General features: G+C 59.1%; 1 protein-coding gene across 2 annotated transcripts in view; it reads left to right on the forward strand.

Annotated features, from left to right (window-relative positions):
• Grm4 (glutamate metabotropic receptor 4) overlaps positions 1-6,966 on the forward strand; it is a 90,522-nt gene extending 83,556 nt beyond the window's left edge. For both annotated transcript variants that reach the window (XM_027943670.3, XM_071613946.1), the window contains 2 exons: positions 1,354-1,600; positions 6,793-6,966. In XM_027943670.3, the coding sequence (XP_027799471.1) occupies positions 1,354-1,600; positions 6,793-6,842 (297 nt within the window). In that variant the 3' untranslated portion in view covers positions 6,843-6,966. The remainder of the gene's footprint in view (positions 1-1,353; positions 1,601-6,792) is intronic.
• Positions 6,967-12,829: the final 5,863 nt, after the last annotated feature.

Consider the following 12,829-nt stretch of genomic DNA (forward strand, 5'->3'; position numbering starts at 1 on the left):
GTTAGCACCATCTTCAGGGCCCTTTGTGCAGAAATGGTTCACAATTCACGATGGCGGCAGCAGGGCGTTAAACCACTGTGGGCCCTGCCTAGCAACGGTCCCCGTGAAGTCAGATCTGCCTGCTGAGGTGCTGTGCTCAGAGAGTTGGGCAGACTTGCCCAGCACCCCATAGGCCAGGGCAGAGTGGCACCTGGAGCCCAGCCCCAACCCCTAACACAGCGTCTGCTGCAGGCTCACTCTGCCCAGAGAGAGGCAGGCCTTTGGTTCCAGTGTCATGAGGCGCTTGTGAGGCTGGGGACAGGTCACAGGGAGGAGTATGACAGTGGGACATCTGGCCCCTATCCCCAGGGGCCACCAATGGGGCCAGGGCCCATGACCTCAGGAAGCCAGTCCAGAGCTATGTCCCCCACTGCTGGTCTGGGTGCAAGTGAAGGTGTCCCTGAGGGCCGGGAAGCCTTCCTGGGGAGGCAGCCCTGGGCAGGGCGTGGGCCATCTGATCTGAGGATGGGGACGGTCGGCGTCCTCCACCCCCGGACCTGGGAGGCACAGCTTGGGTCTCCCCTGGCGCCGTCCTGGCTGAGAGGCCAGAGGGTGGTTGAGGCCTGGAGCCCTGGAGGGAACCCCAGGCCGGGGGGGGGGGCTGCTGGGCCCACCGGCCCTGCCTGGAAAGCACCACTATTGAAGAACGGATTACCCGACACCCAGATTAATGGGCTTTCATTTTACTAAACATCTGTCACCGTTAGCGCTGGCACACGAGCGTGAAATGAGCTTTGACTGTGCTGTCACCGCTGTATTGTGCCGGGTGCCGTGGGTCCCATGCCAAGGGCCTGCTCTCCCAGGCTGGCACTTGGGGAGGAGGACAGTCACTGAATGAGGGGCTGGTCTGCAGGTGGTGGCACGGCCTCTTGGAGTCATTTCAAGGTACCAACAGGTGGTTGTCACCCTCTGTCCTGTGCGGGGGACCATTCCTGAGAAGGTCAGCCGTGGTCCCATAAGGGGCCCTCCTCAAGGATGTCCCCAGCTAGAATGCAGCTGTGGCAATGCCGTTGCACTCACCTGCCTGGCAGGGTTCCCACGCTTAGTGTTAGGTCAGGTGCTTCACCCAACAGCCCTGAGGGGCGAGTGCTGGGATCATGGTCCCCGTAGGGCACAAGGACCTGACTTGCCCATGATCACAGCTGGAGCCCAGATTGGAGTCCAGGAACTCTGGTCTAAAGTCCAGCTGCCTGAAGCCAGCAGATACAGGCAGGTCTGTCCCCTGAAGCAGACACTGGGGTGGGTCCTGGGCAGGGTCCGGGCCGGGAGGCCCGGGCAGAGCTGGGTCTGATGCTGCCATCCGGCCACCTGCAGCTGTACATCCAGACGACGACGCTGACAGTCTCAGTGAGCCTGAGCGCCTCCGTGTCCCTGGGAATGCTCTACATGCCCAAGGTCTACATCATCCTCTTCCACCCGGAGCAGAACGTGCCCAAGCGCAAGCGCAGCCTCAAAGCCGTCGTCACCGCCGCCACCATGTCCAACAAGTTCACGCAGAAAGGCAACTTCCGTCCCAATGGGGAGGCCAAGTCCGAGCTCTGCGAGAACCTCGAGGCCCCAGGTGAGTGGCCACCCCGGCCCTGGCCCTGGCCCCGGGACCCGCCCAGCCCCGCCTCTTCTGGGGAGGCGCTCCTGGCCACAGCCCCTGGCTGCCATCTCTGGGGGACACTCGGAGCACCCCCAGGCCACAGAGGAGCACCAGTCCGGAGGGGGCTCAGGGACAGCTTGGGCACCAGGTCGAAGCCCGTGCTGTCTCGCCCATCCTGGTGGCCTTGGGAGAGCAGAGTCCCCTGAACCCTGTGCTGCCCGCCCCCTTCTAGCAGTGGTAATGCTGGCAGTGGGACCCCGGAATTGCCCTTCCAGTCCCTCAGGGAGGACGGGTTGCTCAGCGGGGCCCTGCCACTGGCCGTTTGGTGACCTGGGAGGGGCTCTGGTGCCAGAGCAGCTGTAACACCCCACTTGGCTTTGTCCAGCAGCCCCCTAGCAGGGCCCTGAGAGATGGGGACCCAGGACATGGGCCGGCCAGGACAGGTGAGTGAGGGGCGGGCTGGGCTTTGGGACCTACAGAGGCTGAGGTTCTCAGGTGGCAGCGTGACCCAGGGGGTCGTCAGGAGGCTCAGCAGGGGCAGGTCATGCTTGCCCGGTGTGTGTGAGCTTCTCTCCAGGACGAGACGCCTGAGTCGCAGAACCCGAGCCGCAGACCCAGGATGACCGGAGGGAGGGCAGCAAGGACCTCGTTCCCCAGGGCAGCCCCGGTGAAGGGCTCCAGAGGGAGGCAGCGGTGCCTCTCTTCCTGGTGGAGCCGGCCCTCGGCCCTCGGTGTGGGGAGCAGGGGCAGCCAGGAGCGGGGGCGGGGTGCGAGGACGTGGCAGGACAAGTCCCCGAAGTCGGGCCATGCCTACTCCCTGATGCTCCTGTCCTGCAGGCACCTGAAAGGTGGCACTTGACATCATATGTTTACAGATGAGGACCAGGAGGGGAGGGTCACCGAGCCACCTGCTGCCTCTGCCTTCTCAGACAGATGGGGTCCTCTGCCCTCGCAGCCACAGGGCCTCCCCAGGCCTCACTCCCAGCTGCTCTGGGGCCGTGTGGAACAGAGGTGGCTGTGGTCACCCGGATCCTCTGCAGGCCGTGGCTCCCTCCCTGGACCTGAAAGTGGCCCAAATGGCAGCTCCTTCTGCATCCTCCCCCACTCAAGTCTTGGGAGGCTTTTGTCGGGTTGGGGTCAGGAGCCCTTCTTCCCACAGGTTTCCACCCTGGGGGGACCTGGGAAGAGGCCCTGGGCTCCCTCCCTCTAGTGCTGGGGAAGGTCCAGAAGTGAACTTTTTTTGGTACCAGGGATTGGACCTGGGTGCTTAACTACCAAGCCACACCCCCAGCCCTTTTTATTTTAAATTTTGAGATGCCATCTTGCTAAGTTGCTTAGCTGGAGCGTGGGCTGGACCCTGAGGAGGCCCTGAGCCCAGCTTGAGAGAGGAGGCCCTTGGTTGGTGATTCACCTCACAGTTGGGAGAAACAGGAGACCTTCCGCCCGGGCTGTCTGGGTGGGGCAGCATCTTGCAGGGTCCATCCTGAGACCCTGGATGAAGCACCTTCCTTCCCTCCTCAGCCATGTTTAGCGCATTGACAGAATAAATCGTAACTGAAAGGGAGGCAAGTCTCCTCCACTTCCAAATGGGGCTTTTCACTCTCAGAGTCCTTTCCCCACTGAGTGATCTTCACAGGTCCTGAGAGGCCCTGGTTGGGCGAGAGGTTTGATCCTGAGTTGAGGCTCAGAGAGGGTGAGTGGCTCTCCTGAAGTCACACAGCAAGATGGCGACTAGCAGACCCCACCGTGGTGTCTTTTCCTTGGCTCTGACTCACGAGGCCTCCCTGTCTGTGGTCCCCACCTTCTGTGTGGAGCAGTATGCCTGGCTCCTGACACCACCCCCTTTGATTGATACCCTCATGAGTCTGGTTCCCTCCAGTCCTACCCTTCCTTATTCCCACTGTGACCCTGGGCCTCCCCTCAGGTGCCTCCCTAGCCCTCCATACCAAGATGGGAAAGGGCAGAGCGTCCTCACAGGACTTCCGCTCTGGCCTTCCACGTCCACCTGGATGTCCAGCATCCCCATGCCAAGCCCTCCCCAGGTCTAGCCAGGAAGGGCCCAGAGGCAGAGCCTTTCCTGCACCCACCCAGTTTCCCTCCTCCCGGAGACTTGCCCGTCCCAGGCCCTGAGCCCGTGGGCTTCACCCCAGTGCTCCTGAGAGCCGCTCCCAGAGGGGGACAGTAATGGTGCTGTGACAGCCAGAGGGGACATTTGGGGGCAGGGGCCTCCAGGAAAGCTGTGATGGCTCAACACTGACATTGTCCTTGCGTCTGCTTGGCTGGTCGCCTGAAGCTGGGGCAGCATCCCGGCCCCTGCTCCTGTGGGGGACGGCTGAGAACTGGCGCCCTGCCACGGAGGCCGAGGTGCCCGGCCCTCGGTGTCTCTCAGTGCAGTGACAGAGGTCACGTAGGCACCCAGCGAAGGATTCCTGGGACAGCCAGACTGGGGGAGTTCGAGCAGGAGAGGGGAGGTGTCACTTTTGTGGAGCAGGGACATTTTTCACTCTGTCACTGGCAGGCCGCGTATCTTTAAACAAACAACAGAATAAATAATTGAGGGCCTGATTGCAGGCAGATTGGGCGCGGGGACATGGGGCAACAAATGGGGACTGTCAGCTCACACCGTGTGCCACCAGCTAATTGTCATCTGAGCCTCCAGTTCCTAGAGAACAGCAAGGAGGCCTGTCATCAGTCAGGGGTGGCCGTGGCCCTCTGCCATACCCCTGCCCCTTCACTCTCCTGAAGATGCTCCACAGTGTCACTGTGCCCGTTGTCAGTGTGGCCTCTTGCCCTGCCCTCTGCCCAGCGTTCTGTAGGCTCTGGAGGGTCTAATCCACTCTTGGCTGGGAGCCAGCCATGGGGTTTATCATCACCCATTTACAGATGGGCAAAGTGCAGCTCTGAGAGGGTCACTTTGACATATGGCCTTTGGCAGATGCTGTGTCAAGGCCAGGGCTGGCCAGGTCCCCCAGCTCCTGGGCGGACTCTCTTTGAGCCTTGCATGGAGCTCAGGGGCCCAGGTGGACACACGGCTCCCATTTTCTGGCTGGTGAGACTGAGGCTCACCTGAGGGACTCAGGCCCTGGCTTTTAGCTGAGGGCCGCCTCCCCTGGGTGCCAGAGCCCGTGAACTGGCCTTTCTAGAGGACACCATGGGGGAAAGCCTAGCTGATCCTCTGTCCTGGTGCAGCAGGCTCAGCTGGCGTCCCCTGCAGCCAGGGGTCTGGATGCTGCTGAGCTTTTCTCCTACCTGTGAGCCAGGAGCCGCTGGAGGGCTTTACAGGTTTGGGAACTCAATTTTTTCAGTTCACCCCGGGGGTGTCGGAGCCCACCCTGGGGGGCCGCTTCTCAGTGGCCGGGCCTGCTACAGGGGTTGGCAGAGCCAGCCGCAGCCTCTTTCTGACCATGGGGGCTTGGGAGGGGTGGAGGAGGTGGTTGGCAGCCCCTCAGGAAAAGAAGCCTCAGCAAAAGGGGCCACCGCACTTGCTCTCGGTGCAGGCAGGGAACAGACCCAGCCAAGCAGGGGGCGGACAGTGACTGTTCATCCTCTGCTTGAACATTGCTGTGACAGGCACGCTCCCAGCTCTGGCCAGGAGAGAGCTCCTCCAGCCAGGCTGGAATCTGGTCCTCCTGCCTCCCTGCTGTTCCCATGGTGGCCCCAGCTCGCCCCTTTCCCTCCACACATGATGGGCCATGTGGACACAGCAGTGCTGCCTGTACTCGTTTGGTTAAGCTGCTATGACAAAAAGGTCCCAGAACAGAACAGAGACTCAAATCAGACTGATGTTTGTTTCTCTGTGACCTAAATGTACCTGATGGGGGCCGGAGTGGGGCCCAGGTTCCTTCCATCTTGTTCTTTTGGCTCCCAGTGGGTTGAGGCTAGCTGACCACAGTGTCCCTTCTAAGATGGGAAAAGAGGAAGTCCAGGGGACACACTCTGCTTTAGTTAGAAGTTTGCACAAAGTCCCTTCCCTCATCTCATTTGCAAGACTGTAGCCACGGGAGGCCCCACTTCGCTGCCAGGGAGGCTGGGTAACGCGGCCCCCAGTGAAGGCAGGCAGGCAGGCGCACTGGGGACGCCTTGCAGACCAGCACACTGGTCTCCTGGCTTCCTCTTCTCTAGGCCAGATGTCCCCCTCCTCAGCTGGCAGGTGTGCTTCCTCTTCCAAGCTGACAAGAGCCCAGCAGAGGGTCAGGGCAGCTTCTTCCTTCTGAGCCTGCAGACAGCCCCTCAGCGGGCAGCAGTGCTGCCCTTGGTGACTAACCCCTGAGACAGAGCCTGAACCCTGGTGGGACAGGACAAAGCTGAAGTCTGGCGGGAACCCTTGCTCCTCTGGCCTCAGTTTCTCCTCTGTCAAATGGGGTGGCACTTCTTTGGCCTTGTCACTAGGCGCTGTGAGTTCAGTCATCCATTGTGGCAGGGGACACTCAGGTTAACATCTGGCTTTAGAGCTGACACTGGACTGGGATCTGTGGGGAGAGGGTCCTGGGGACTGTGGCCAGGAAACAGGAGACACCCAGAGGTCCAGGCCGTCCCCAGTTGTGGGGTAGAAGAGTGACAGGCGGACAAAGAGGTCTCAAGACTGGAGGAGGGGACGGGGCGCCAAGAAATGGAAAGGAAGAGGCCCAGAGGCCCGGGGCCGGGGCCCTGCAGTTCCCTGGGGCAGAGGGCCACTTCAGTTCTGAGGCTGTTTCCGCCAGAGCGAGGTGCCCTCTGGTTTTCACTCCTCCCACCACTGCCCATGTGTTTAAGGGACACTCCTCACACGTGCTCTCCCACAGCGCCTTGCGGTTGTCTTCCGCAAGACTTCCCCTCTGCAGGAGTTCAAGGTCACACAGCTGCACCACCAATAAGATCATGATGTCAGTATGTGGTAGGGCCAGGCAGTGACAGTGGCTTGGTGGCCTCCACAGTGGAGCTGGGGGGTTAGTGAGGCAGGATGTCCTCAGGACAGCAGCCCCGCCTGGGCAGGGGTGTGGAGGTGGGGACCCTGCGGGGACAGTGGACCTGGCGCTGGGAGCGGGGTCAGGGTCAGCAGGAGGCCCGTGGCAGGTGGGCAGGAGTTGGGGGCCTGGGGCCTGGGCGGCGAGCAGAGCGCCGTGTGGAAGGATGGCTGAGGAAGGCGGCCCCTGACCCTTGACCCCTTCTGGTCTCTCTCCTTCCAGCTCTGGCCACCAAACAGACCTACGTCACATACACCAACCATGCCATCTAGCTCAGCCGCGGAGCCGAGCGGCTGAGGAGCCGCACCCCACGGGGACGGGCCCCCAGCTAGAGCTGCTCCTGAGGGCCCAGCGGGGTCCCGCCTGCCATGGTGCCCATGGACGTGGCTTGGTGCTGACGACAGCGGAGTCCCCAGCCATCGCTGCTGGGCAGCCTGGGCAAGCCAGGCGGGCGACCCAAGGTGGCTGGCGGGCGGGGCTGCTTCGGGCCACGGGAGAGCCTGCGTCCTGGACTGTCGCCGCCCGGCCTGAAGCACAGGGGCTCAGATCCTGGGGCCCAGCGCTGTTCTCCCTCCGCTGCCTCATCTGTCCTGTTGGTGACTTCTCAGTCTGCCTCTGTCCCCACCTCTGCATTCTCTGGTATCGCCATTGTTCCCTCTGCGCGTCCCTGTCACCTGGGTTCTCAGCTGCTTCTCTACCTTCTCTTTCTGCCCCCCATCTGCTCTGTCCTGCTCCTCTGGCTTCCCTCTCCGTCCCCTCACGTCACTTCTTATGCATTTTTTTTCTGTCCCTCTCATTCTCCTCCAGTCCCCCACCCTGCCATCCTTTTCTGATCCACAAAATCTTCCATGTCCAAAAGAGAAAAAAAAAGGAAAAAAAAATCAAAACACAAAAAAGCTGAAACAAAAACAAATCTCGAGTGTGTTGCGAAGTGCTGCGTCCTCCTGGTGGCCTCTGTGTGTGTCCCTGTGGCCCGCAGCCTGCCCGCCTGCCCCCGCCTGTCTGCCACGTGTCCTGCCCGCCTGCCCGCCTGCCCCTCCTGCCCCTCCTGCCGACGACACGGAGTTCAGTGCCTGGGTGTCTGGTGATGGTTACTGATGACAATGTGTAGCGCATGATTGTTTTTATACCAAGAACATTTCTAATAAAAATAAACACATGGTTTTGCACCTGGGCTCCATCCGCTAAGGGCCCTGCAGTGGGACCACGGGCTCGAGCCACAGCAGGTGGCCTGGAGTTAGGAGGAGCGGCTGGGTGATGGAGATGCAGGGTTGGGGACTGCGAGGGGCTGCTTCCTGGGGCAGGGTGGAATCCGGGGTGCTCTGCAGAACCTTGGGTGTGGAAGGGCCGGGTTTTCAGGTGGGGAAAAGGACATTGCAGGACATTCCCGAAACTGGCGGCTGGTGGTCCTCTAGTGATGAGGATGCCCCACCCCTGCCCTGCAGCCCTAGGGGGAGGCCGTCCCGCCCTCCTCTCCTGTGCCTTGCCCTCACACCCAGGCCCCTGCCCACCCCATAATCTGAACCTCTCCCTCCTTTTCCTCTGAAGAAACTGGTCCCCACAGCACCTTCTCCTGCTGGTCTTGTCTCCAAGTCCTGGCCCTGAGCCGTGCATCCTGGAGGCCTGCGCGTGGTGTGTGTGGCGCATGGGTGTGGTGCAAGGCTCCCCGCTGCGTTGGTCTGTTCCCACTGCACCCAGTGTGCACGCTTGTTTGTCTTTCATGTCTGTCTGTCTGTTTAGGCCCAAGAGGGTGAGTCTGCATTATGGCCCTGTCTTGAGGACCTGTCCCAGGCAAATGGCCAGCAGGTCCGGAGGTAGGGAAGGGGGTGACTTAGGGGCTGGGCCCTGCCAACGGAAATTATAGAGCTAGCGATACAAAGAAAGCCCAGGGTGCCTGTGCCGCCCCCTGCAGCACCCCTCCCTCCTCCACAGCCAGCTATGGCCAAGGGATTGGAAGAACCTGGGTGGGGACCTGGGCAGGGACCAAGTAGAGGTGAGGCTGGGACACTGAATGGTGCCAAGTGTTACTGACCCTTAATGAGACTGTCCTTAGCCAGGGGGTCCCATGCAGCTGTGCTCAGGAAAACTCTCCTCCCTCCACAGGATCTGTGCACTTAATATGTGCTCAGTGTCTGCGTAAGGGAAAGAGAGGAGGGGTGTCTCCGCTGATCATCTTGCTTGTACAGGATGGTCCCGAGCCCTCAACCCAGAAGGGAGTCCTCCAGTTGCGTCGCAATCACAGATAGGTTGCCAGACCAAGGTATTTGCCAGAAGCTTTCAGGGTAGCATTGGCCTAGGGGAGGGTTGGATGCAGAAGGGCTGTGACCAGCTTGGCCCTGGGATTCCCTGTAGCACTTGGGTCTTGGCGCCTTGCCCTCTCTGCCCACTCCCCTCTTGAGGTGACTGATGCTCTGGGGCTCAAGGCTAGATAGGCGGTGGTCTGGACTGCAGCCATGGATGTGATGTTAGACCAGGAGCAATCCCCACCCTGTCTGTAGGGCCCACATCTAGCTTCCAGGGGAGAATCGGGGGTGCTGCCCATGGGCTCCCCTCAGCACTCAGGAGGGGAGTGGAGGCTGAGAAGGAAGCAGAGGCCAACATCCAAGGTCTCTCCCAGTGGGGAGGAGGGAGAGGAGGCCTGTGGGGACCGGGTGGCCTGCTGGGGCTCAGCCATTAGGCATCCTAGCAAGGGCTGAAGCTAGCCTACTGGGGGCTCTGAAAAGGCACAGGTGAAGGGCAGCTAGGCACCGCCCTCAAGGGGCTTCAGTCCTCTGTCAGTGGGGAGAAACAGCCCTGCCCTCGGGGGGCTTCCCATCTAAGTAGGCTGGCAGCCCCCAGGGAGCCATGCTGAGTGAAGAAAGGCTGATGTCCCAAAGCCAAAGCACTATGGCAATGAGGTGGGTTAAGTAGGGGGTGGCCTTTGAGCCCCTGAATAAGGGGTGCAGAGAAGTGTACAAGTTCCACGATCCGAGGGGACAGGGACCCTGCAGGTCAGCCCTGCTGAGCAGGATGAGAGGGTGAATGGGCAGGGGTGGGCTGAGGTGGCCAGCAGCACCTGCTCTGAGGCTGTGGGGGGAAGCCCTGTGGGTGCCTCCTGGGCCAGGTGGCTGCTCCCTTCTAAATTACCAATGCCCAGTCTCACAAAGAACACACCGAAGAGGTGGACAGTTGCTCAGTGTCTTTAGGACTTTATATTTCAATAAAATGGGGGTTGAAAGATGGACAGGGAGTCGGCAGCACCCAAAGTTCTTTGTGCTGTTCCAGGGTCTAGAGTCTCCCCTCCCCAGGGGCCATGGGGCTCCTCAAGCCAAAAGGATCGGGCCAGTGGGAATTCTACTTCATGGCACATTTTCTTTAATTTTTTGGTAGTGGGTACTGGGGATTGAACCCAAGGGTGCTCTACCACTGAGCTATATTCCTGGTCCTTTATTTTTTATTTTGAGACAGGGCCTTGCTAAGTTGCTGAGGCTGGCCTTCCTCCTGCCTCCGCCTCCTGAGTGGCTGGGAGTCCAGGCATGCACCACCATGCCCAGCCTTCACGTGCACTTGCTGGCCACCTGGGGAACACTTAGGCAACATGAATGCAGGGGTCTCCCCAGGACAACACATCTGGACCCCTGTGGGTGAAGCTGAGAATGCTCTGGAAGCTCCCTAGAGAACGGGCTGTGCGGCCAAGTGGCCTGGGTGTGGGCCAAACCTTGGGTTTGTGAAGCCAAGGAAGGAACAGCAATGTCCCCACACCAACTCTCCTGGGACTCACCTCCAAGACTGAATTGCCACCAGCGCAAGCAGAAGCCCAGGAGCTGCCAGACTGCTGGCACCCAGGTCCCTTCCAGCGCACATGGGCTGGTTCTGGGTTCTAATGTCCTGTGGTCTGTCCCTCCTATTCTGCCTTCTCAAGCCCTAGAGGTGGAGGCAACATGGGACAGAGGCCTGGAGCCAGCCTCCCTCTGCATATCCGCACCATGCCCAGCTTGTACCCCACCAAGGGCATCTCAGAAGCCCCCAGGCAGAAGCTCAGCCTGTGCTTCCTTTGGCCCCACCCCCTCCAGCCCCCAGCTTCCATCTCCCACTGAGGGGAAACTGAGGCACCCTCAATGAAATGGAGAGCTCCTCCTGCCTTTCTGTCCTGTACCGCCTTGGCCACCCCCAGGGCTTGGCCCTGACACTCTGAGCCTCCTGGGGCTTGGGTCACCCCCCCAGACAACCCAGCACTGAATGACACTCAGCGCCAAAATCTCACTTCAGTTGGCAAAAGCAGCAATTAGCATCTAATGAGGCTTCTTGCTTTATTTTTAGGTAGCCTCCAAGGCCCTGCCCGGGTAACTCACCCGCCTTGCTCGGCAGATAATTAAAGCATGTCACCATAATTTGCCTTTTTTCTTTTTTTTTTTTATAAAGCCCCATAATTATGTTTTTATTGCAAGTGAGGGGGGGAAAGATGGGAGAAAGGAAACAAAGAGAGGCGGGGTCTGGCAGGAAGTGGGGCTGGCCCCTGAGCAGGCTTCTCCTCCATCCACAACCAGCCCCTCTTCCCGCCTCACTCAGTGCAGCTACCTCTTGGGGGCCACTCAGCTCTCAGGGTTCCAGCAAATTTCATGCCCAAGCCCCCTCCCTGTGAACTCTCCACCCATTATTTCCTCCCCTTTTCCTCATAAAACCAGTCCCAGTATGCTGAAGTCAGCCAGCGGGCAGGGAGGGACAGTGGAAATGGCAGTGGCCATAACTTGATTCTTGAGCTGGGAATGGGCACAGGGGAATTCTTTCTACTGTTCTCCTTCTGCTTATGTTGGGAAATTTCCATAATAAAAAGTTAAGTAAACTCTGCTCCAGGCGGGGCTGCTTCCTGCAGGTGGGTCTGGAGTCTGCACCCCATCCCTTGTCCTTTCTGGGGGGGAGGGGAAGGGCTATCTTTATGGGCCAGAAAATGCATTTCTGTCATTCATCTGGGGCATCCAAAATCAGACAGTCAAGCCCGCAGGCCAGCTAGGAACTGCTGACTTGGTTCAAGGGAGCCCACTACCAGCTTTGGTGCCTTAAATTCTGCAGTTAAAGCCTTAGGCTTTTGATCCAAGACACTGTCACCCAAAGCACATCAACCACCTGGCAAGAGAACTGGAATCAGACCTGAACACATAGGTCACCTGAAGGTGAGGGGCAAGGGACAGGTAAGCTTTGAAAGAGCTCTTAGATTACCCTAACCCAAGTAGCAGCCCAGACCACTTTCTGAATACCACCTTCACCCTAGACATCATGTCACACTCAATCTGTGTGCTCATTGTCTCTGTCCCCTATCAGAATGCCAGCCCCACCAGGGCAGGGACTTGTGTCTGTTTAATCACAGCTGAATCCTGGGGCCTAGAACAGAAGAGCAGGCAGGTAGTAAATACTTGCTGAGTGACTGAATTGGGTGAGGGCAGCTGGTTGGGGCCCCAAGAGAGATCTAGCTAGTTGTACCCCTGACCCCAGCACTCACCTCTATTTCTGAGTCTCTGCCCCAAATCCAATGGGTAATTTCTTCACTTGAGCTTCCTAAGATCTTCCCCAGAGGCCTAGGAGAGAATGGATATAGCATGATGGTCACTGGCTCCCATGTCCCTTTTGAGGATGCTAGGCACCCTGGAGTGGAAATCAGAAGATTCCCAGATCCTAGGTAAGACTCTGCATCAATTCTGCTGTGTGCCCTTGGGCAAATTACTTTCCCTCTCTGGGCCTGTTTCTTCAGCCTTAAAATGAGGAATTGAGCTCTGAGCTCAGAGCCTGAGTAGGCTGCCAACATTCACTCATACTGAAAAGGGGAGGTGACTTCAGATAAGAGTCTTTTGGAGCCAGTTGCCATGGAAACTGGGACCGAAAGGGGTGGGGGAGGAGCTAGAGTATGCAAATCGGACCCTTCCTTTGGTTTCCCCAGCCTAGGTTGTCTGTGAGGAGGAAGAGGCTTTGCTAATGTTATGGAGCAGTGGAAGAGGGTGGAAGAAGTGGAGGAGGACAAGAGGAGAGGGGTTCTCTGCACACCGCAACACTTTCACTAGACAGTAAAGAAAACAAAGAAGTAACTGTCTAAGCTGGATGGGGCCCCAAAGACCATCCTGTCTCCATCACACACACACACACACACACACACACACACACACACACACACGAACAGGGGAGGAAACTGAGGGCTGCAGAGTCAAAGGCTTGTCAAAACTTGAGAGGCTTCAGAAAGACCCTTCTTGCATCCTGATTGGCTACCATTGTCTCACCCTCCCTCCCACCA

Source organism: Marmota flaviventris, chromosome 6 (genome assembly GCF_047511675.1).
Source record: "Marmota flaviventris isolate mMarFla1 chromosome 6, mMarFla1.hap1, whole genome shotgun sequence".
Classification (NCBI taxonomy): domain Eukaryota; kingdom Metazoa; phylum Chordata; class Mammalia; order Rodentia; family Sciuridae; genus Marmota; species Marmota flaviventris.